A 25,847-nucleotide genomic window follows, 5' to 3' on the forward strand; every position below is an offset into this window, starting at 1 on the left:
CTTCAGTCCCACTCTCCTGATCTTTGGGCACCCTGTGCGGAGGGGAGCGGGTAGGTCCGAAGGCCTCCTCGTAGGACTGCTCCTGGGCACGGCCAAGGGTGCCATCAGCCGGTCCAGGCAGCGGGCGGTCGAGGGGGTCGTTCAACCTGACTGCCTGCCTCTCTTCCGCTCTTACATCCGGTCCAGGGTGTCCTTGGAGATGGAGCACGCGGTGTCCACCGGTACGCTCGCGGCCTTCCGCGAGAGGTGGGCACCGGAGGGACTGGAGTGCAACATCACGCCCGGCAACCAAATTTTAATTTGATTTGACGTTTTAAAGTTTAATTTGTTTTAATTGCCGGTACTTTTAGTGTCCCCTTCCCTTTTATAGGGGGCACTGGAAAAAATTTGATTTTAGCACCCCAAAAAAAAAAAGGAAAAAAAAAAGGGGCCTTGAAAATGTCTGCTGTGTCACCCAGGCGGGTGGCACGGTTTAATGTTTATGTTTATTTTCAGGTAAACTCAAAAGAGTTTCATGCACAAGGACCCCCAGGTCCCTCTGCACCGCAGCATGTTGTAATTTCTCCCCATTCAAATAATATTCCCTTTTACTGTTTTTTTTCCCCAAGGTGGATGACCTCACACTTTCCGACATTGTATTCCATCTGCCAAACCTTAGCCCATTCGCTTAACCTATCCAAATCTCCTTGCAGCCTCTCTGAGTCCTCTACACAACCCGCTTTCCCACTAATCTTAGAGTCATCTACAAATTTTGTTGCACTACACTCTGTCCCCTCTTCCAGGTCATCGATGTATATTGTAAACAGATGTGGTCCCAGCACTGATCCCTGTGGCACACCACTAACCACTGATTTCCACCCCGAAAAGGACCCATTTATCCCGACTCTCTGCTTTCTGTTCGCCAGCCAATTCTCTATCCATGCTAATACATTTCCTCTGACTCCGCGTACCTTTATCTTCTGCAGTAACCTTTTGTGTGGCACCTTATCGAATGCCTTTTGGAAATCTAAATACACCACATCCATCGGTACACCTCTATCCACCATGCTCATTATATCCTCAAAGAATTCCAGTAAGTTAGTTAAACATGATTTCCCTTTCATGAATCCATGCTGCGTCTGCTTGATTGCCCTATTCCTATCCAGATGTCCCGCTATTTCTTCCTCAATGATAGTTTCAAGCATTTTCCCCACTACAGATGTTAAACTAACCGGCCTATAGTTACCTGCCTTTTGCCTGCCCCCTTTTTTAAACAGAGGCAATCCGCTGGTACCTCCCCAGAGTCCAGAGAATTTTGGTAGATTATAACAAATGCATCTGCTATAACTTCCGCCATCTCTTTTAATACCCTGGGATGCATTTCATTAGGACCAGGGGACTTGTCTACCTTCAGTCCCATTAGTCTGTCCAGCACTACCTCCCTAGTGATAGTGATCATCTCAAGGTCCTCCCTTCCCACATTCCTATGACCAGCAATTTTTGGCATGGTTTTTGTGTCTTCCACTGTGAAGACGGAAGCAAAATAATTGTTTAATGTCACTGCCCGCCATTCTCAAAAGGACCCATTTATCCCAACTCTCTGCTTCCTGCCTGCCAACCAGTTCTCTATCCACGTCAAGACATTACCCCCAATACCATGCGCTTTGATTTTGCACACCAATCTCTTGTGCGGTACCTTGTCAAAAGGCTTTTGAAAGTCCAAATACACCACATCCACTGGTTCTCCCTTGTCCACTCTGCTAGTTACATCCTCAAAGAATTCCAGCAGATTCGTCAAGCATGATTTCTCTTTCATAAATCCATGCTGACTTGGATCGATCCTGTCACTGCTTTCCAAATGCGCTGCTATTTCATCCTTAATGATTGATTCCAACATTTTCCCCACTACTGATGTCAGGCTAACCGATCTATAATTACCCGTTTTCTCTCTCCCTCCTTTTTTAAAAAGTGGTGTTAAATTAGCTACCCTCCAGTCCATAGGAACTGATCCAGAGTTGATAGACTGTTCGAAAATGATCACCAATGCATCCACTATTTCTAGGGCCACTTCCTTAAGTTCTCTGGGATGCAGACTATTGGGCCCCAGGGATTTAGAAACGTAGAAAATAGGTGCAGGAGTAGGCCATTCGGCCCTTCTCGCCTGCACCGCCATTCAATGAGTTCATGGCTGAACATGCAACTTCAGTACCCCATTCCTGCTTTCTCGCCATACCCCTTGATCCCCCTAGTAGTAAGGACTTCATCTAACTCCTTTTTGAATATATTTAGTGAATTGGCCTCAACAACTTTCTGTGGTAGAGAATTCCACAGGTTCACCACTCTCTGGGTGAAGAAGTTTCTCCTCATCTCGGTTCTAAATGGCTTACCCCTTATCCTTAGACTGTGACCCCTGGTTCTGGACTTCTCCAACATTGGGAACATTCGTCCTGCATCTAACCTGTCTAAACCCATCAGAATTTTAAACGTTTCTATGAGGTCCCCTCTCATTCTTCTGAACTCCAGTGAATACAAGCCCAGTTGATCCAGTCTTTCTTGATAGGTCAGTCCCGCCATTCCGGGAATCAGTCTGGTGAATCTTCGCTGCACTCCCTCAATAGCAAGAATGTCCTTCCTCAGGTTAGGAGACCAAAACTGTACACAATACTCCAGGTGTGGCATCACCAAGGCCCTGTACAACTGTAGCAACACCTCCCTGTCCCTGTACTCAAATCCCCTCGCTATGAAGGCCAACATGCCATTTGCTTTCTTAAATGCCTGCTGTACCTGCATGCCAACCTTCAATGACTGATGTACCATGACACCCAGGTCTCGTTGCACCTCCCCTTTTCCTAATCTGTCACCATTCAGATAATAGTCTGTCTCTCTGTTTTTACCACCAAAGTGGATAACCTCACATTTATCCACATTATACTTCATCTGCCATGCATTTGCCCACCCACCTAACCTATCCAAGTCATTCTGCAGCCTCATAGCATCCTCCTCGCAGCTCACACTACCACCCAACTTAGTGTCATCCGCAAATTTGGAGATACTACATTTAATCCCCTCGTCTAAATCATTAATGTACAGTGTAAACAGCTGGGGCCCCAGCACAGAACCTTGTGATACCCCACTAGTCACTGCCTGCCATTCTGAAAAGTACCCATTTACTCCTACTTTTTGCTTCCTGTCTGACAACCAGTTCTCAATCCATGTCAGCACACTACCCCCAATCCCATGTGCTTTAACTTTGCACATTAATCTCTTGTGTGGGACCTTGTCAAAAGCCTTCTGAAAGTCCAAATATACCACAGCAACTGGTTCTCCCTTGTCCACTCGACTGGAAACATCCTCAAAAAATTCCAGAAGATTTGTCAAGCATGATTTCCCTTTCACAAATCCATGCTGACTTGGACCTATCATGTCACCTCTTTCCAAATGCACTGCTATGACATCCTTAATAATTGATTCCATCATTTTACCCACTACTGAGGTCAGGCTGACCGGTCCATAATTCCCTGTTTTCTCTCTCCCTCCTTTTTTAAAAAGTGGGGTTACATTGGCTACCCTCCACTCGATAGGAACTGATCCAGAGTCAATGGAATGTTGGAAAATGACTGTCAATGCATCCGCTATTTCCAAGGTCACCTCCTTAAGTACTCTGGGATGCAGTCCATCAGGCCCTGGGGATTTTTCGGCCTTCAATCCCATCAATTTCCCCAACACAATTTCCCGACTAATAAGGATTTCCCTCAGTTCCTCCTCCTTACTAGACCCTCTGACCCCTTTTATATCCGGAAGGTTGTTTGTGTCCTCCTTAGTGAATACCAAACCAAAGTACTTGTTCAATTGGTCTGCCATTTCTTTGTTCCCAGTTATGACTTCCCCTGATTCTGACTGCAGGGGACCTACGTTTGTCTTTACTAACCTTTTTCTCTTTACTTATCTATAGAAACTTTTGCAATCCGTCTTAATGTTCCCTGCAAGCTTCTTCTCGTACTCCATTTTCCCTGCCCTAATCAAACCCTTTGTCCTCCTCTGCTGAGTTCTAAATTTCTCCCAGTCCCCGGGTTTACTGCTATTTCTGGCCAATTTGTATGCCACTTCCTTGGCTTTAATACTATCCCTGATTTCCCTTGATAGCCACAGTTGAGCCACCTTCCCTTTTTTATTTTTACGCCAGACAGGAATGTACAATTGTTGTAGTTCATCCATGCGGTCTCTAAATGTCTGCCCATCCACAGTCAACCCCTTAAGTATCATTCGCCAATCTATCTTAGCCAATTCACGCCTCATACCTTCAAAGTTACCCTTCTTTAATTTCTGGACCATGGTCTCTGAATTAACTGTTTCATTCTCCATCCTAATGCAGAATTCATTACACAACACCCAGTCTAAGATGGCCTCCCCCCTAGTTGGTTCCTCGACATATTGGTCTCGAAAACCATCCCTTATGCACTCCACGAAACCCTCCTCCACCGTATTGCTTCCAGTTTGCTTAGCCCAATCTATGTGCATATTAAAGTCACCCATTATAACTGCTGCATCCTTATTGCATGCACCCCTAATTTCCTGTTTGATGCCCTCCCCAACATCACTACTACTGTTTGGAGGTCTGTACACAACTCCCATTCATTACACATCACCCAGTCTAGGATGGCCAGCTCTATAGTTGGTTCCTCGACATATTGGTCAAGAAAACTATCACTAATACACTCCAGAAACTCCTCGTACTGACTACACGTCACAGTAGGAATACTAAACGGCCATCATCAGTTAACAGCAATGAGGATGCATGATGTTCCTAAAGATTTGTTCTTATTCGTTCCTATGATATGGGAGTCACTGGCAAGGCCAGTATTTATTGCCCATCCCTAACTGCCTTCGAGAAGCTGGTGGTGAGCTGCAGTCTGTGTGCCAAACACGAGACTCCCAAAGCAAGCGCTCTACTCGGAAGTCCTTCATAGCAAACGAGCCAAAAGGTGGACAGAGGAAACGTTACAAGGACACCCTCAAAGCCTCACTGATAAAAGTGCGATATCCCCACCGACACCTGGGAGTCCCTGGCCAAAGACTGCCCTAAGTGGAGGAAGTGCATCCGGGAGGGCGCTGAGCACCTCGAGTCTCATCGCCGAGAGCATGCAGAAACCAAGCCGCAAGCAGTGGAAAGAGCGTGCGGCAAACCAATCCCACCCCCCCTCCTTTCCCTCAATGACAATCTGTCCCACCTATGACAGGGACTGTGGTTCTTGTATTGGACTTTTCAGCCATCCAACGACTCATTTTGAGAGTGGAAGCAAATGGTGAAGTTACTCCTGTTAGGGAGGAGGTTCCAGGATTTTGACCCAGTGACAATGAAGGAATGGCAATATGTTTCAAACTCAGGGTGGTCTGCAACTTGGAGGGAAACTTTCAGGTAATGGTGTTCTCATGCGCATGTTGCCCTTGTCCTTCTAGGTGGTAGAGGTCGTGGATTTGTGAGGTGCTGTTGAAGAAACCTTGACGAGCTGCTGCAGTGCATCTTATAGATGGTACACACTCCAGCCACAGCGCGCCGATGGTGGAGGGAGTGAATATTGAAGGTATTAGAAGCGGTGCCGATCAAGCGGGCTGCTTTGTCCTGGATGGTGTCAAACTTCCTGAGTGTTGTTGGAGCACACTCATCCAGGCAAGTGGAGAGTATTCCATCCCACTCCTGACTTGTGCCTTGTAGATGGTGGAAAGGCTTTGGGGAGGAAGTGAGACACTCGCTGCAGAATACACAGCCTCTGACCTGCTCTTGTTGCCACAGCATGTGTGTGGCTGGTCCAGTTTCTGGTCAACAGTGACCCCCTAGGATGTTGATGATGGGGAATTCGGCAATGGTAATGCCGCTGAATGTCATGGGGTGATGGTTAGACTCTCGTTTGTTGAAAATATTCATTGTCTGGCACTTGTGGCGAGAATGTTACTTGCCACTTATCAGCCCTAGCATGAATGTTGTCCATATCTTGCTGCACGCGAGCATGGACTGTTTCATTATCTAGGGAGTTGCAAATGGAACTGAACACTGTGCAATCATCAGCGAACCTCCCCACTTCTGACCTTACGATGGAGGGAAGGCCATTGATGATGCAGCTGAAGATGGTTGGACCTGGGACGCTGCCCTGAGGACCTCCTGCAGCGATGTCCTGGGGCTGCGATGATGTCGTCCAAGAACCACAATTATCTTCCTTTGTGCTAGGCACAACTGCAGCCAGTGCAATATTTTTCCCGAAATTCCTATTGACTTCAATGTTACACGGGCTCGTTGAGGCCACACTTGGTCAAATGCTACATTGATGTCAAGGGCAGTCACTCTCAACAACAACTTGCATTTATATAGTGTCTTTAACATTGTGAAACATACCAAGGTGCTTCACAGGAGTATTATGAGATTTTAAAAATTTGACACTGAGCCAAGTAGAAATTAGCACAGCTGAGGTCATGGAGGGATTTGAAAATAAGGATGAGAATTTTGAAATTGAGGCGTTGCTTAAATGGAAGCCAATGTAGGTCAGCGAGCACAGGGGTGATACGCGAGCGGGACTTGGTGCAAGTCAGGACATAGACAGCAAGGTTTTGGATCACTCTAGTTTACATGGGGTAAAATGTGGGAAGCCAGCCAGGAGTGCATTGGAATACTCAAGTCTAGAGGTAACATAGACATGGATGAGGGCTTCAGCAGCGGATGGGGGAAGACTAAGGGACGATAGGAAGCTAATGAACTCAGAGGGGAGAGAGAGCATGATGAATTGAGATGGAGGTTGAAAAGTCATTCGGTGCAGAGGCAGAGGGAGGAAAGTAGTGAAGAAATATCGGTAATAATATTTTTATGGTACTTCGGTGGGCGGTCGAGAACGAGAATTTTAAATGAGAGGTGAGAGGGGTGAAATAGGGCAAGATGCTCATAGGAGGAGAAAGTTCCGGAGGAGTAGGGGAACAGATCAAGGTGTGATTTGCTGATGAGAGCCACACAGCCACTGCGACGGTCTGAGCGGGGCAAGTGATGGAAGGTATAGCCAGGTGGGGAGGCTTCATTTAAGGGTAAGGTGTCATCGCCCTTCAACCAGGTTTCTGGCAGGGCCATGATGTCGATGACGATAAGCTCATGGATTGGAAGGGCCTTTTTTGCAAGCAAACGGACATTCTGGAGGGAGATGAGAGGGTCGGTGATGGCTGCCCCACTGCCTGCATATCCAAGGTCAGCATTGGGGGGTTGAGTTTGACAGGGAAGAGCTTGGCAAGATTAGATCCCAATGGGCACGCTGGACAGGAAGGTCAGCGAGAGATTAGGATGGGACAGTTAAGGTTGCTGCTCGTATCGAGGCAGCAACAAGTGCCTCGATGGGCCTCGCTATTCCCATCTTGTCCATCACCAATAAGGCCATCTCTGACCATTTCCTCGTATTGCTCGCCGCCCACATCCACCTTCCACCACCCCCCAACCATACCTCCTTCTATGTCCGCCCCCGGAAAAAACTCTCTCCCAATGTTGAATCAGAGAGCACCGACTTAGGCACCCCATCTACCTCTGGCACACAAAGACCATGTGCAACACCAATACCATCCACCTCGACCGCCCCAGCAACTCCTTCTGCCTCCCTCTCCCCCGCCCCCCCACCATCCCCCATAGCCCCCGCAAAGAGATGAAGACCAGGAGGAAGAGCAGGGAGAAGGTCCAGTTTTTGTACCACTTGAGCTCGAGGAGGTGGAAGAGGAGGACTCCATCCTCTTGACATGTGTGCCACCTGTGCCCACAACATCGGTATTGGGGTCCGAGCTTTTGGGCTTCGACCCGGAAGAAGCGGGACCAAGCATTGTGAAGTGCTGCACTCGTGCCATTAAAGCCACCATGCCACATCCACCCAGGTTGATGCAGCAAGGAGATGGTGATGCAAGACGTATGGAAGCAATATAGGAAATGGTTCGGCTGCCGAGGACGAGCGTCAACCTAGGTCGAGACCTCCTCCAGGCCATGGCTGGGATAGCTGCCAACATCACCTTGTTTGCAGAGCTGCATACCAACAGTATGTCGTTGCTGATCACCACGGTGCAGCGAACCGTCGACGCCATGCGGCAATCGATGGTCTCGGGATATGGCATGGAACCCCCCCATGCCATACCAGCCAGGCCGACAGAATCAGAGGGTGCGGAGATGCCAGCGTCTTCCATCTCACCGCCTCCATTCTCTCCCTGACGAACACAACAGCAGTGCTCCGGGTGCACTGCTGCACAACGTGTTGGTACCAATGCGGTGAGAGGCAGAGGTGGGGATGGGCAACCCATCAAGAGGAGAATGGGGCTCACTTGGAGGGGGGGGGGGCGGTGGCGGGAAATAGAGGTGGTGGAAGTGGTTAGAGGGTTGGGTGTTGGTGATATTTGCATATATTGTTCATAAGAATATAAGAAATAGGGGCAGGAGTAGGCCATTTGGCCCCTCGAACCTGCTCCGCCATTCAATATCATGGCTGATCTGATCCTGGCCTCAACTCCACTTCCCCGCCTGCTCCCCATAACTCTTGACTCCCTTATCATTCCCAAATCTGTCTATCTCTACCTTAAATATATTCAAAGGCCCAGCCTGCACAGCTCTCTGGGGTAGAGAATTCCAAAGATTCACGACCCTCTGACAGAAAAAATTCCTCCTGATTTCTGTTTTAAATGGGCGACCCCTTATTCTGAAACTATGTCCACTAGTTCCAGATTTCCCCATGAGGGGAAACATCCTCTCTGCATCTACCTTGTCAAGCCCCCTTAGAATCTTATCTTTCAATAAGATCACCTCTCATTCTTCTAAACTCCAATGAGTATAGGCCCAACCTTTCTTCATATGACAACCCCTTCATCTCAGGAATCAACCTCGTGGACCTGCTCTGAACTGCCTCCAATGCAAGTATATCCTTCCTTAAATAAGACAAAAACTGTATGCAATATGCCAGGTGTGGTCTTATAAATGCCCTGTACAGTTAGAGCAGGACTTCCCCACTATTATACTCCATCCCTCTTGCAATAAAGGCCAACATTCCAGTTGCCTTCCTGATTACGTGCTGTACCTGCATGCTAACTTTTTGTGTTTCATGTTCAAGAACCCCCAGATCCCGGTCTACTACAGCACTTTGTAATCACTCCCCATTTAAATAATAATTTGCTTTTTTATTTTTCTACTAAAGTGGATAACCTCACATTTTCTCACATTATAATCTATGTCAAATTTTTGCCCACTCACTGAGCCTATCTATATCTCTTTGTAGATTCTTTGCATCCTCCTCACAACTTGCTTTCCCATCAATCTTTGTATCAGCAAATTTGGCTACATGTCACTCGATCCCTTCATCCAAGTCATTAATATAAATTGTAAATAGTTGAGGCCCCAGCACTGGTCCCTGTGACACCCCACTAGTTACAGTTTGTTGTTGTTGGTGATGTTTAAGATGTTGCCTTTTGATGCTGAATGTACTGTTTTTTGAAATACTGTTAAATATTTTGCTCGTCATGTTTGAATGTTCTGCCATTTTTGAATATTGTACAATTCAATAGAATTTTTTTTTTTTAAAACCACTCTTGGTCAGTGTCTAATTTTTAGATAATGAGTAGTATGTGCTGAGAAACATACAAATGTCCTTTAAATGTAGCGCAGCATGCTAAAATTTTTGCCTTACAGTTATGATGTGACTTTTTATTGGGTCCTGGCATTACCTCATTTAGCTAAGACAAGTAAGGGTCACCAATCCAGGACGGGTGGCTTTAAATGACAGATAGTTCCAGAACTTGGGAGGCCAGACATTATGGTTGGCATTTGAGTGTACAGTTTTTGAGCAAACATATCACCGAACTCCACCCCTAACATTATACGTTATTCAATCAAATAACAGTGGAATATATATTTGCAACTTCTACATTTGAAGAAATGTTCTTGTCAAAATCTTATCCTGGCACCTAAGAGAAACTTACAGGATTTTATTATTGGCTATATACTTTTACATGAGCTCATTATCTCAGGAGACTCAGAGTGTAACTAAATCTCTTCTGTATGCAGTTGTGTCAAGACCCTTAAACCACAAGTTTATGGAGCCTTTACTGTAATTGGGAGCTGATGTCCGCTTTCTACCCCACACATGCCCTTCAATGGAGCATTTTCACTTCAATTTATCATGTTTTTCTGAGGGAAAAATATTGCAACAGCAAATAAAATCTGAACTGGGATCTACTGTTTCTGGACGGCTCAGCTCCATTGTCCGTAAAGTCCGCTCAAGATCGAAGTAAGAACACCTTTTTCGCAACGGTCTTTCTGGCGGGCGGTAACAGGATCCTAATGATGAAACTTGCGTTTTTTGGCAATTTTTCCATGGGCGGGCAATATGGACATTGCCAGCAGTACCTCACTGATGGAGTTCCCACCGGGTGGTAGATGGGCAGTAGGTTGGCGGTCAGCGAGTTTTTTCCGCCAAAGTGGGATTTTTGGGCGGTAGCTCAGTGGTTGTGGGCGGTCGGTCGATGAAATTCAGGCCTCAAAATCCTTCATGTCTCTTTCCTACCCTATAACCAGCAGTTAGGAGACTCCTTGCTAAGAGGAGGGTATCTGGTCTTGATTCATTACTACTTAACAGCTTGAACAAAATGTGGAATTCTGTGGGAAAGCCAAATGCAAAAATTCATAAGTTGTTATATTGATCCACTGCCCTTGTAGCACTTAGTAATGAAAACTGCCTTTAAAAACATTTTCAAAAGCTAAAACTCTGGAAAGTTACACGAGCAAGGTAGTAACTGCATGCAGCAATTCCATTGATGACTCTACACAGAATGCATCGTTGCTTAGGTTGAAAGCTAGATGCTCAACAACCAAGCTGCACAATGATTGACAGGCACTGAATTTGCTCACAAACAATTAGAAAACATTTGAAAAATGTATCACCTTTAAAAAAGGTACCCAGTGCATCAGCTTCATCTACCCCTTGGAACTTTAAAACAGATTGTAAAGGCAAATACAGCTCTAAATAAAACATTTCTCACTTTTGAAATTCTGCTACACCAATTACAGAATTGAGTGAAGAAATTATTACAATATATATTTTTCTTACTGGCACATGGAACAATGAGCAAGTAGATCCCATCCAGTACAGCTTCCACTGCTTGGCCGTAAAGATTATTCCATGGTATCTTCAGTTCAAGTTTACCTAAGAAAATAGGTTAGAAAGTCAGTTGCAACACAGGAAACAAACGTCAGGGTAACTAGGAGTTGTTTGGATTGGAGAAGTGTTGGAAGTGCGGATCTACTTTTGTTCTCAGTATAGATTTGGACTTGGGCATAGGGAGCATAATGTTGAACTTTGCTGATAACACAAAATTATATGGTTTGGAAAACAGCAAAGGACTGCAAAAGACCCAGGCAGACGCAGACAAGTTAGCAGAATGGACAGAAAGCTGACAGATACAATTCACTGTGGAATAGTGTGAGGTAATATAATTTGGAAGGAAAAACAAGGAATGGGATTATCCACTCAATGGGCCCAAATTTGCCGAGGAGTTGCTCTGTTTTTTTGGAGCAACTTGATTTTTCTGGAATATCTTAAAAATCCCCATTCTGCACATTTAATTTGCGCCAATGTAAGTGAGTTAGTCAGGAATTTTTTTAGTTTAGCTTTTTTTTTTCCAAAAGGGTGCGTTACCAGCTACCTACACCCGTTTTGGCTATTTAAGCTAGGTTGGACAGCTAATAGTTGCTCCAAACTAACTTAGGCCAGCATAAGTGGCCACTTGTGACTGCACAGAAAACCCTTGGAGAGTTAAGAAATCAGCACAGGTAGGTACTTAATGACTTGACTAAAGAATGTGAATAGGATCAAACAGCTATACAGGACTGACAAACTTCGCAAAGTTAATTTACTATACAACAGAAGCATTCATGGAAGCTTAAACTACAAAAATAAAAGTAAACAGACAAAATATATTTACATAATTTTTTCAAAATATCCAAATAAAAAATACAAGTACCTCCTGCTCGTAGGAAAGTATTTTCATCAACAAGGTTAAGGAAAGTCTCGAGTAAGCTCATTAAAATTACTGGCTACAGAGTTATCACCACCCCCTTCTCCCCCGCCCCCCCGGATCAAAACTCTCCTCTCTCCCCTCCACCACCCCCCCCCCCGCCCCGATCAAAAATCTCCCCGCATCAACCTGTTTCTTGTAGCCCTCAGTGCGGGAAGGCAGCGGCCGGCCTGTGCGGCAGGTCACTCAGCCAGAGATAGGGGCGGGACGCGTTGGGTCCCACGCTGCAGGCATGCATCATCACAATCATGGGAGGAGCTACTGCGCATGCGCGAACGCTCTACTGCGCATGCGGACAGCTGCCGGCCCTCTTAGGCGGAGGGCCCTAGCACCGCCCCCCAATGGACTAGTCATGCCGTGCCAAGCCCTGGGAGAGTTGGCAGAGGGGCCAGAACCCCGGGACATCTTTTTGGCGCCGTTTGGATCGTAGGAAGTCAGCGCATCTCACGTGAGTGCGCCGTAAAAACGGGAGGGTCAAATTTGGACCCATTGGAACAACAATGAAGGGTGTGAATTAATCTTTAATTTATCCTCAGTGTTCAAATACACAATTCCTTTATGTATGTGCAGATATAAAACCTTCGAGCTTTATAAGCAGGGGATCAAGTACAAGAGTAAAGAGATAATGATAAATTTGTACATGGGTCGTAGTTAAAAGTATTGTGTGCAGCTTTAGGTGCCCCATCGTTCAAGTACATTAAAGCCATAGAAAGCATACAGCATAGAACCACCAAAATAATGCTAGGGATGATGGTTACATGGAAATACTGACACTATTTGGATACTAACACTATTTCTACTGGAGCAAAAGAGGGAATAAATAGGGAAAGACCATTTTCTCTCATTAGGAAGTCAGTGATGAAGGGTCATCAATAGCACGTTAAATTCAGTACATATGTTGTGGACTCTTCATTTAGGCATCACCATCCCCTGTCATGCCTTTAAGTGATACCGCAATAGAATTTCCTATTATGTGAGCAGCTCCTAGCTGTTAAAGGCCCCAGTCGTGCCTGCAACTACATTTTACTAGTAGCGAGAGCTTCAAAAACTACAATTCCCAAGAGTCAGACACCATTATACAGAAAAGTTAATAGTTTTGTCAGCTCCAGCAGACTGTTAGCATTCTAACCTCTATTCTAACTAACACAGTAAAGTGTTTAACCTCCTCATTTAAAAAAAATGTCTTTTTGGCCTCCTCAACTTTGGTTTTGCTCATTTGGCATTTTTCCAGGATTTTCCTCGCTCAGGATTAAGCAACCTGGCCCGCTCCCACTGCACTCAGCCTCCATTCTGTCTCCCGCTATTACTCAGTGAGGTTCCAGGCTCCGGACAGCACAACCCCTAGCCACTGTTCCAACAATAATTCTGCCAATTTGAACAGGATTCAAAAAGATAAAATTAACACAAATACTCAGGGAACAGCAAAAGTTATGGAAAGTAATAATAAAATACCCAACAAAAATAAAGCATAAATAATGAAAATTGGTGCAATCTACCAATAATCTGAAGTAGCAACCTGGACCGTTATAAAAATAACTAAAGGACATCAGAGAAAAATTACACTGGCAATCTGCTGAATTAGGGGATGAAGTAATTCTCAAATTTATTTGATACTCAACCCAGGTTTGAATTTTGAAAATATTTGGATGCTTTCATTATCAACCAATTTAGCTCTATTATTACAAGCTTGATTGGTTACTGAGCAAAGGCCCTTAGTACCAGGAGAAACATTGACAAACAAGGTAATCCAACTGATATTTATCTGAGTTGCCTTAGGTTGGGCTGAAAACCAATATTGAGTCTCATGGGACTATAAATCATATGCACCATAGCAATTCAATACTCAAATTTCAGCAGTGCTAATAATGGATTGCCCGAGTTATTAAAAACAACACAAACTTAAAAGTCTGTATTCAGAGTGACACAAAGATTTTAACAAAATGTTCATGAGGGGTTAGAGGGGCAGTAGTAACAGGAATGGCAGTCAAGCTCTTTCTATCATTGATACAACAACTTACATTTATGTAGCGCCTTTAATGCAGTGAAACATCCTAAGGTGCTTCACAGGAGCATGATCAGACAATACTTGACACCAAGCCAAAGAATGAGACATTAGGACAGGTGACCAAACACTTAGTCAAAGAAGTAGGTTTAAACAACAACAACTAGCAACTAACTTAGTAAAACATCCCAAGGCATTTCATTGGAGCATGATCAAACAAAATGTGAAACAGGAGGACAGAGTTAGAGAGGCAGAGAGATTTGGGGAGGGAATAAACAACAGTGAGCAAGCAAGAAGGGGAAAAAAAACCAAAAGAAAGATCTAATTGCATGAAGAACTCTAATCAGGTACCTGATTTGGCAGTGCTAATAATGGATTGTCTGAGGCATTAAAAACACAAACTTAAAAGTCTGTATTCAAAGTGGCGCAAAGAATTTAACAAAATGTTTGCAGATCTGGCAGATGGAGTATAATGTTGGAAAGTGTGAGGTCATGCACTTTGGCAAAAAAAAATCAAAGAGCAAGTTATTATTTAAATGGAGAACGATTGCAAAGTGCTGCAGTACAGCGGGACCTGGGGGCACTTGTGCATGAAACACAAAAGGTTAGTATGCAGGTACAGCAAGTGATCAGGAAGGCCAATGGAATCTTGGCCTTTATTGCAAAGGGAATAGAGTATAAAAGCAGGGAAGTGTTGCTACAGCTATACAGGGTATTGGTGAGGCCACACCTGGAATACTGTGTGCAGTTTTGGTTTCCGTATTTACAAAAGGATATATTTGTTTTGGAGGCAGTTCAGAGAAGGTTCACTAGGTTGATTCCGGAGATGAGGGGGTTGACTTATGAGAAAAGGCTGAGTAGGTTGGGCCTTTACTCATTGGAATTCAGAAGAATGAGAGGTGATCTTATCGAAACGTGTAAGATTATGGGGGAGCCTGACAAGGTGGATGCAGAGAGGATGTTTCGACTGATGGGGGAGACTAGAACTCGAGGGCATGATCTTCGAATAAGGAGCCGCCCATTCAAAACAGAGATGAGGAGAAATTTCTTCTCTGAGGGTTGTAAATCTGTGGAATTCGCTGCCTCAGAGAACTGTGGAAGCTGGGACATTGAATAAATTTAAGACACAAATAGACAATTTCTTAAACGATAAGGGGATAAGGGGTTATGGGGAGCAGGCGGGGAAGTGGAGCAGAGTCCATGATCAGATCAGCCATGATCTTATTGAATGGCGGAGCAGGCTCGAGGGGCCGTATGGCCGACTCCTGTTGCTATTTCTTATGTTCTTATGTTCTAATAAAACTCAGATGCTTGATCAAATACTTGAATCTCATAGGTTGGGTCTCCAATGGCATTATAAATTGATCACAGCAACCTGGAATGAGCAAAAAAAAACACTTACCGATATGCCCAGCTTTAATTTTGAATGGAACATTCAGCTCGCGCTGAAAAAAGTAAAAAACATCAGAGTATGTTTAAGCAATTTCAGAAGTCACACAATATTACAGTTCATCAGTACAGTTATTGGATATTGGATATTTCTAGACCTTGTCATTACTACTTTTGCTGGAACTTCCTCTGCAATTAGGATTTTAGTGACACTGACAAACGAAACAAGCAAAATCATTCCATCATGAATGCAGGTCTTTGCAAATTTTTCAAGCAAACGTAAATAACCAAATTTGAGCATTCAGTTGTTCTTAAACAACAACCAAATATAGCCTGTTCAGTAATACAAATACTGCATTACAGAGCCTTGAACTGGTACTTGACTGATTCTGTATAAATACAGAATCTAATCTACAAGTGTTCCCACTAAACAGATGCAAATTATTATTTTTAACTGAGCTTATGAGAATGAGTCCTTCAGCCAGTAGCATTACTAATGCAACCCATTTTCTGAAATTAAAAACAGAAAATGCTGGAAACCAACTCAGGTCTGTCAGCATTTGTAGAGAACAATCAAGTTAATGTTTCAGGTATATAACCCTTCAGTTAAACTAGAAAAAATTACAGATAAACAGCATTTAGAAAGAAACAGAACAAAGGAATGAGGGAGGGAAAGAAACCCATCTATAGGACAGGAAGTAAAATGAGCCAAGTGCTTAAATGGAAAACAGGGGATGGTTAGTTGATATTAGCACGAGATGATGGGAAGAAGTATAATAAAATAAAAGAAAGATATTTAAGAGACAAAGGGCTAGATTTGCGCCGACTTTGCGACCAGGTTTGCGCCGCGATTTGACCCTCCACAACGAAAACCCAGTCGGCGGGATCCTCGGGCACCTTTTTGCGGCGGCGCTTCCACGTGCCACCGGGGAGAGGTGAGCCAACGTGAAACGACGTGCAACGCCGCGGATTGCGCTACCATCATACTTTCGCCACACCGAGAATACCGACAGTCAAACCTTTCGATGCAGCCCTGCCAGCAGCGGTAAGTATGAAGACCTGCAAAAAAGGCAAGTTAAAGTTTTTATTTTGTAATTATTTTTCAGCGATTTAGTAGATAAGGGTTTTGTGAATGTTTTTTGCAATTTTTTTGTGTTTATCCCCCCCTCTCTCGCAACGCTACCAGCCCTGGACTAAAGTTGCCAAAACTTGTGGTTTGTGCCGCGAATCGCTGTGCAATGCTGACGTTACCGACACTTAAAGACCGAAATTCAGGCCTAAAAACTGTAGTGCAGCAAAAACAGTAATGTTGGCGTAAAATTACTGTTTTCGCCAACAACCGAAAATCTAACCCAAAGAATGTGTGACTGCCACATTGGGGATTGTAAGGCAGGTCAGAAATGGATGCAGGAAAAGCAGCTGAAGTTGAAGTTAAGTGTCAATATTAAGGTCATACGGCAGCATAGCATAAGGGAACAGTGGGGAAAAAGAGAGAGAGAGCCTGGAACACAAAAGCAAACAAATATACACAGTAAAGAAATAAATTGACTGGATTCACCAAATCTAAATCTGACTACTTATCAGTGGATCCTTTTTTCTCTAAGATGTTGGTCTGCCTTGTAAGATTATCATGGATTAGCTCGCTTTTAGAATGCTTGCTTTACTATCTTGTAATCATCAGTATCTTATAATTATCAGTAATGGATTTATAATCGTTTGTAATCATCGACTGTATGCAATGGTAACCTGAATTATATGACATGTCAGCCTTTTGCGTATAATTAAAAATCTGTGTGTAAGCTGTAACCAGATAGCCTGGGGTGAGAAAGAGGGTTGCTATAGTTGAATAGGGAGGATGTGGGTGAAAGTTGAATATTAGCCAACAGTAAGGATGACACGGTACAGCTAGCCTGGGAACCAAGGTTAGATAAAGTTGCCACTGTGTTAGAATGTTGTAACAGTGAATTAAAAACAAAGCCCAACAGCAAAGGCCATATCTCAACCTATGGAGACATATTCCTTTTGTATTGCCATAACTACCCCAGATATGAGTCTTGTTGATCAAAACCAGATGATGCAAGAGTATAAGAACATAAGAACAAAAGAAATAGCAGGAGTAGACCATACGGCTCCTTGAGCCTGCTCCGCCATTTAATAAGATCATGGCTGATCTGATCATGGACTCAAATCCACTTCCCTGCCTGCTCCCCATAACCCCTGATCGTTTATGAAACTGAATAAATTTAAGACAGAAATAGACAATGTCCGAGCTTCCATAGCACTCTGAGGCAGCAAATTCCACAGATTAACAACCCTCAGAGAAGAAATTTCTCATCTGTTTTAAATGGGCGGCCCCTTATTCTATCTTGCCCTCTAATTCTAGTCTCCCCCATCAGTGGAAACATCCTCTCTGCATCCACCTTGTCAAGCCCCCTCATAATCTTATACGTTTCGATAAGATCACCTCTCATTCTTCTGAATTCCAATGAGTAGAGGCCCAACCTACTCAACCTTTCCTCATAAGTCAACCCCCTCATCCCCGGAATCAACCTAGTGAACCTTCTCTGAACTCGTAAATATGGAAACCAAAACTGCATGCAGTATTCCAGGTGTAGCCTCACCAATACCTTATATAGCTACAGCAACACTTCCCTGCTTTTATACTTCCATCCACTTTGCAATAAAGGCCAAGATACCATTGGCTTTCCTGATCACTTGCTGTACCTGCATACTATCCTTTTGTGTTTCATGCACAAGTACCCCCAGGTCCCGCTGTACTGCAGTACTTTGCAATCTTTCTCCATTTAAATAATAACTTGCTTTGATTTTTTTCTGCCAAAGTGCATGACCTCACACTTTCCAACATTATACTTCATCTGCCAAATTTTTGCCCAATCACTTAGCCTGTCGATGTCCTTTTGCAGATTTTTTGTGTCCTCCTCGCACATTGCTTTTCCTCCCATCTTTGTATAGTCAGCAAACTTGGCTGCGTTACACTCAGTCCCTTCTTCCAAGTCATTTATATAGATTGTAAATAGTTGCGGGCCCAGCACTGATCCCTGCGGCACCCAACTAACTACTGGTTGCCAACCAGAGAATAAACCATTTATCCGAACTCTCTGTTAGTTAGCCAATCCTCTATCCATGCTAATATATTGCCCCCAACCCAGTGAACTTTTATCTTGTGCAGTAATCTTTTATATGGCACCTTATCAAATGCCTTCTGGAAGTCCAAATACACCACATCCACTGGTTCCGCTTTATCCATCCTGTTCGTTATATCCTCAAAGAACTCCAAATTTGTCAAACATGACTTCTCCTTCATAAATCCATGTTGACTCTGCCTGACTGAATTTTGCTTTTCCAAATGTCCTGCTACTGCTTTGTTAATAATGGATTCCAACATTTTCCCAACCACAGATGTTAGGCTAACTGGTCTATAGTTTCCTGCTTTTTGACTGTCTCCTTTTTTTAAATAGGGGCGTTACATTTGCAGTTTTCCAATCTGCTGGAACCTCCCCAGAATCCAGGGAATTTTGGTAAATTACATCCACAATCCCTGCTGCTACTTCTCTTATGACCCTAGGATGCAAGCCATCAGGTCCAGGAGATTTATCTGCCTTTAGTCCCATTATCTTACTGAGCACCACCTCCTTAGTGATTGTGATTGTGTTAAGTTCCTCCCCCACTATAGCCCCCCCCACCCCCAAGACTATCCACTGTTGGAATATTGTTGGTGTCCTCTACCGTAAAGACTATGATAGAGAATTCAAACAGGCTGCAAAGTTGAGAAAACACAGACCCTTGCCTACGTGAGAACGAGCACACTGCATTAAGACATCAACTTGACATTTCAGGACTTTTGGCAGCGAGCCAATTATGGGCTAACAACATATCATTTGAGCCAATAAGGTCAAAAGGAGCGAGGTCACAATTGTAAATTGTTCCAGGATAAGTACAGACCATTTTTTGCCATGTGTTTCAGAAGGACAAAGGACCTTGCATAAAGCCAGCAGTTTGTTGCAGCTGCCAGAATAAAGTTATGTTAAACTATCACTGGAGTTCGCATCTCATTGAAAATTAAGAGATCTAACAATTTTGGCGCCACGAACAGGATCGCTGAGGAAAGAAACTGAATTTGACATCGGACCTACATACTGAGGTAAGGACGACGACTCCTTATAAAAGTCCTCGGTAAATTGTCTAAATTCACCTCCGCTTCTACGCGATTCCGAAAGCCTCCAGTTTGCGAACCCTCCGGTTGGTAATCGGCTCGAGGTCCCATAGACGTCTAAACTTCGGCGGTGTGTTAGTTAATTCATCACCAACCTACTGATCGGCTGGAAAGCCTACCACTCAAGACCCCAGTAAAGAAATTAGTACTATGGCAGCAGAAGATAAGAGCAAAGAATTGCCTACAACTGTTAGAGGCGGCGGGCACCACCTGAGGTTTCGATAGATGAAATCCTCGAACAGTTGAAAGAATCAGAGCAACAATTCGACTTATCTAAAACCTGTATCAAGATTGAACAAAAGTATGGAACCTCCAAAGGACAATGGTCCTTGAACGAGATCAAAAGGGTCTGGGGAAAAACGATCCGTATGAAAAATAAAGAGCGAACCAGATGGTCCTTAGTCGTTGAAAGACAGATCCGACAGCGGAATGAAATTATAACGCGTTCCCAACATGATAGGGACCTGACCAGTACAAAGAACCAATTGCAAGCGGTTTGTGAACAAATGAGACAGAAAAAGCTTGAACTTGAAAAGTTGGAAGCGGAAGTTAAAGATTTTAAAGGCGAAATTAAAGAATGGAGAAAATCATTAAGTCAAGAGGAAAAGGAAAATGTGTCGGTCAATTCCCAGAGTACCCATGTTTGGATAAATTAAAAGCGCAAACCCGAAGACACGACCAAGGAATAGATACGGATTCTGAGTCCTCCGATGATACAGGGTCGGAGGATGAAAAATTAGGGGTGGGCTTTGCCCCGTTTAAAAAAAGACGAGTTGTAGTCAAATCAGAAGAGACTGCGGATGAGGGCGGAACCAAAAAAACGAAGAAAAGGCTGGATGAAAAATATTTAGTTCATGATCCGGCAGACCCAGAGAAAATTGATAAATGGTCCAAGGAGTTGCCCAATCCAAAGAAAGGGGGAGTGAAAACGTGGGACCAATTGGACCGCTTAAGAAATAGATATCAACTTCATCCCTGGGACGTAGTGCAAATTTTGACCATAATGGTGCCAAAAACACAAGGAAGGAAATTGTACGACAAGGTCAAAGGAGCTTTGGGGCGGGATGAGCAAGAATTAGGCGCAGGGTGGGATGCGATAAAACACTGGCTGCAAGCCTTCAGTCCAGCTAAGACAGACTGTGGAAAAATTGCAGCCTGCCAACAGAAAGGAACAGAGGAGGTCCTGGAGTATGAGCGGTTTAGATGCACGTGGCTAGAACTTTCGGGTATGAATAATACGGATGAGGAAATGGATGAACAAAGTGTTTGGACCCCTGAAAGCAGCTTTCGTGGCAGGTCTAAAGCCAGAACTGTCCAAAATGCTTACGGTAGTGTTACCGGACTGGGAAGGTAGAGGAACTACCTTTGCAGCATTGGTGGATCGATGTAACCAATTAGACAGGGATATGGGAGCTAAAGTCTGAGCTATGCAGGCTATGGGATGGAAATCCCAGGATTCCGATAAACAGTTATTAGGAAAATTACCCGGAAAATGTCATTATTGTGGGAAAGAAGGTCACTGGGCCAAGACGTGCAGGGCAAAATAGTAAGGTCGTGGCTGGGGAAGAGGACGCAGCCAGGGATACAATTCAGCCAACAAACCAGACTTGTCACAAGATAACGACCTCATAGAAGCATTTCAGCGACTGACAATACAACAAAAGGAGTTACTTGGGATAGCAAAGAACGATTAGAGCCCGCCCTGGCCCCCCTCCTCGCACTAATACAACAGAGGGGAAATGGGCTATATATAACTCTGAGGGTGGGCGATAAGGATGTGGACTGCCTTTTAGACACAGGGACGGAATTAATATGCTTACCCCTAAAATATGGAGACTTTTTGCCGTTGGATGGTAAGGCACGTACAGCCTATGGAGTTGGGGGCCATAAAATGGAAATTAAAAAGGATAACACCGGTACTTATAGGGCTGGGTTCACATGAACTAACCACGCCAGTCTGGATAGGCCCAGTGGATCAACCCCTTTTGGGAATGGACGTTCTAATCCAAGTAGATTCATCGTTGTATTTCGAGGATGGTCGGGTGACATGGTCAATTAGAACTTTGAAGAAAGAAGAATTGAAGGAACACCCGATATGGGCTAAAGATAAGAACGATTGTGGCCTACTCCAGATGGAGCCTGCATCATTTACCGGGACCAAGCCTCCATGCACTAAACAGTATCCCATCAGTCCAACTGCCATCGCGGGAATCTTACCGGTTATTCAGCAATTGGAGAAACAAGGGGTGCTTATTAAAACCCATAGCTCCTCCAATAGCCCCATGTGGCCGGTACAGAAATCTAATGAGACTTGGCGTTTGACTGTCGATTATAGGAAAGCTAACCAGTGTATTGATCAAAAAGCTCCTTTGGTCGTAGATCCCTCCACCATTTTTAATGCCCTCAAACCGGAACCTAAATATTTCTCGGTTATAGATATGGCCAACGGATTTTGGTCGGTGCCTCTGGCACCAGAGGTTCAACAGTGGTTTGTTTTCACTGTCCAAGGACAACAGTATACTTGGACCCGGTTACCGCAGGGTTGCCACAACAGCCCTACGGTATTCCACATGGCTTTACAAAGCCATTTGCGAGAATTACCTCCCCTGTCATCCACAGTCATCCAATATGTAGACGATATCCTGCTAGCTTCAAACACGGAAGAACAGCATGAACAAGATTTACGAGCTCTGCTGGACTACCTTTGGCTGAAAGGACATAAAGCCAGCATCGACAAAGCACAAATATCCCAAGAAGAGGTTGTATACCTGGGACAAAAGATTTCACAAGGAAAGAGAGAACTTACCCAGGATAGAACTGCAGCCATTTGGGCTGCTAAAAAACCCACCACTATTCAGGAACTAAGGTCTTTTTTGGGATTGTGTAACTTTAACAGAAATTGGATTGACTCCTTCACACAGCTTGCTCAGCCATTGAATGATATCTTAAAGGGGAAACGTGCCTCTAAAGAAGCCATCACCCTCACTAAGGAACAGCAAGAGGCCTTCCTGAGTTTGAAAAAGGCTTTGTGTTCGGCACCGGCTCTGGGAATCCCCAACAGTGGTAAGCCATTTACCCTGTTTGTCCATGAGAAAGAAGGATATATGACAGCTATACTGACACAAGAACATGGGGATCGACAAAGACCTATTGGCTATTATTCGGCAAAACTGGATGCGGTAGCCCTCGGATGCGAAAGTTGCCTAAGGGCCATAGAAACTACATGTCGAGCGTTAATGATCACTGCGGGACTAGTCCTCGACCAAAAGCTGATGGTCAAGTGTCCCCACACCGTACACGCTTTGCTGTCTATGAATAGAATGTCTCAGGTGACGGCAGCTAGATGGACCCGCTGGACAGCAGTTTTGGATGCTCCTAATCTCCATATCGTCCGGGCCAGCCCGGTTAATCCTGCAACTATGCTCCCGATGTTAGAATCGAGGGAGCAAGAATGTGAAGAGCATGATTGCGTAAAGATTTTAAAAGAAACAGAAGAAGCAGCTTTAGCAGCAGAGGAGCCTCTGCACAACCCAGACCTCATCCTGTTTACAGATGGTTCCTCCTTTGTTGACAATGGTACCAGAAAAGCAGGATGGGCAGTTACAACCTTATATGAGGTAGTGGCAAAAGGATGTTTACCCTCAGGAACGTCAGCACAACAGGCCGAGTTACAGGCCCTGTCAGAAGCATGTTGAATAGCAGAAGGACAGACAGCTAATGTCTACACAGATTCGCGTTATGCTTTTGGAGTCGCTCACGACTTTGGTCTGTTATGGCGGAAAAGAAGATTCCTCACTGCTGCTGGCACATCTATCCGCAATGGAAAAGAAGTCTGGAGACTTACTAGAGGCCATACAATTACCTCAGGAAGTGTCCATCCTGAAGTGCAAGGCCCATACCAAGGAAAATACCACAGAAGCACAGGGAAATGCCCTAGCCGACCAGGCAGCTAAAGATGCCACCTCACAGGGCGCTTCCCCAGAAGAACCAACACAGATGTGCAGATTGAAAGCACTCAGGACTCTGACACGAGACCTTCAAACAATACAAGGCGAGTGCTCCAGAGAGGAAAAATGGACATGGATTGAGGCAGGAATTAAGCCTTGCGAAGATGGTGTCTGGAGACAAAGAGTTACCGGCAAGCCAGTCGCGCCACAAGCGCTTATGCCTTTTTTAGCCCAACAGATCCACTCGTGGGGACACTTGGCCTCACAACAGATGACGGCACAGTTCCAGAAAAGCTGGTGGGGTCGGGGATTTAAAAAACACGCCCAGCTGGTAGCAGACCATTGTGTGGTCTGCCAGAAAAATAATTCTGGACCCATCACAGTAATGCCCCAACTGAGGCCCCCTGCCCCTGTCGGACCATTCCAGCATCTGCAGGTTGATTATATAGCTCTCCCTCCATGCGAAGGATACACTAACATTCTTGTCATGGTCGACAGATTCAACAGATGGGTAGAAGCTGTCCCAACTAAAAGAGCCACAGCCAATCACACTGCAAAAGGTCTTGTGTAAGGATTACATTCCCCGATGGGGAGTCCCAAGTAGCATTGACTCAGATCAGGGAACACACTTCTCAGGTGCTGTCTGCCAAAAAGTCTGTAGGTTACTGGACATTATATGGGATTTACACTGTCCTTATCACCCACAATCATCAGGACAAGTAAAGCGAATGAATTGAACTCTGAAACAACGGCTTGCCAAATATCACCAAGAAGGAACACCATGGCCCCAGGCACTGCCAATAGTGCTGTGTAACATTAGGGCAACCCCGAACAGAACTACAGGTCTAAGCCCATTTGAAATTATAACAGGAAGACCCATGTCGCTGCCAGGAACTATCGATTTACGGAAAGCTGATGTTCACTTGATGAGTGACACTTTGTTATCATACTGTCAGGACCTAACCAAAGCTATTAGTTCTATTTCCCGACAGGTATCAGCAGCTTGGGGTAATCCACCCGAAGGAGGTCACGACATCATCCCGGGAGTCTGGGTTTATGTGAAAAAGTTACATAAAGAACCTTTGGGTGCCAAGTGGGAGGGACCTTACCAAGTGTTATTGACCACCCAGGCAGCTGTTAAAGTCCAAGGAAAGAAAGTCTGGGTCCACGCCTCACATGTTAAACGAGCACCCGTAACTGAAGCTGAAATCTGATAAGGACAATTACTTTTTGCCAAAATGTATAAATTTACTGTACTACTGACTGCAAGTATTCTAGGCATTTGCCTACTTCTTACTAGCCGACCCTCTGCACCAAAGGGAAATAGTAGAGTACCCAGGGAATTGCATGTAAATACTTTTTTATATATGTCATACATTTATGCCAAAGTAACATTTCTAGTTGTTGAGTGTTGCACATATATCCCAGATAGCTCCGAAGAAATTACCCACTTAGCGCAGCATATCCAAAAGGAGGTAGAAAAACTTAAGCAACCCCCATCATTCACTTTGTGGAGCGGAGCCACTGAATGCTAGGTTCAATAGGAACTTCATTGGTGGAAGGTTTAATTCTATTCGTTGTAATTATTTTACTTTTATATTGTTTGTTTATGATGTTGATTAAATGTTGTTGCAACCAGGCGGCTATAGCTGCTGTCCTGCAGGTGAGACTCCTAGCAGGTCCCAGCAGACCATCTGTACATGGCACAGGGGTATGTTATGCTTAAGGGAAGGTTGTTTACTGGTTGAATTAAGATATTGATTTGGATTAAGTTGGAATGAGGTCAATTAACCTACTAAAACCAGACCTCCATGGAATTCGGGTTGATGTAAATTTGTGTGGAAGCTACTAGTCCGGATATGTGGCGAAACACATCAACAAATTTTAGAAGGAAACTCTATTAACATGGATGAAATTATTTTGTAGAATGTTTAACCAGTGATAGCTGATGTTTTATGATTCAGTTTGTGAAAGAATCAAAGGGGGGATTGATAGAGAATTCAAACAGGCTGCAAAGTTGAGAAAACACAGACCCTTGCCTACGCGAGAGCGAGCACATTGCATTAAGACATCAATCAACTTGACATTTCAGGACTTTTGGCAGCGAGCCAATTATGGGCTAACAACATATCAATTGAGCCAATAAGGTCAAAGGGGGAGAGGTCACGATTGTAAATTGATCTAGGATAGGTACAACCATTTTTTGCCATGTGTTTCAGAAGGATTAAGG

At 44.3% G+C, this 25,847-nt stretch overlaps 1 protein-coding gene across 2 annotated transcripts in view; it reads right to left on the minus strand.

Moving 5' to 3' along the window:
• vps13a (vacuolar protein sorting 13 homolog A) overlaps nt 1–25,847 on the minus strand; it is a 645,125-nt gene that overhangs the window by 583,020 nt on the left and 36,258 nt on the right. For both annotated transcript variants that reach the window (XM_070882697.1, XM_070882688.1), the window contains exons 3-4: nt 15,450–15,492; nt 11,079–11,174 (exon numbers count right to left, since the gene is read on the minus strand). In XM_070882697.1, the coding sequence (XP_070738798.1) occupies nt 11,079–11,174; nt 15,450–15,492 (139 nt within the window). The remainder of the gene's footprint in view (nt 1–11,078; nt 11,175–15,449; nt 15,493–25,847) is intronic.

The sequence above is a fragment of the Pristiophorus japonicus genome, chromosome 1 (assembly GCF_044704955.1).
Source record: "Pristiophorus japonicus isolate sPriJap1 chromosome 1, sPriJap1.hap1, whole genome shotgun sequence".
Taxonomy (NCBI): Eukaryota; Metazoa; Chordata; class Chondrichthyes; family Pristiophoridae; genus Pristiophorus; species Pristiophorus japonicus.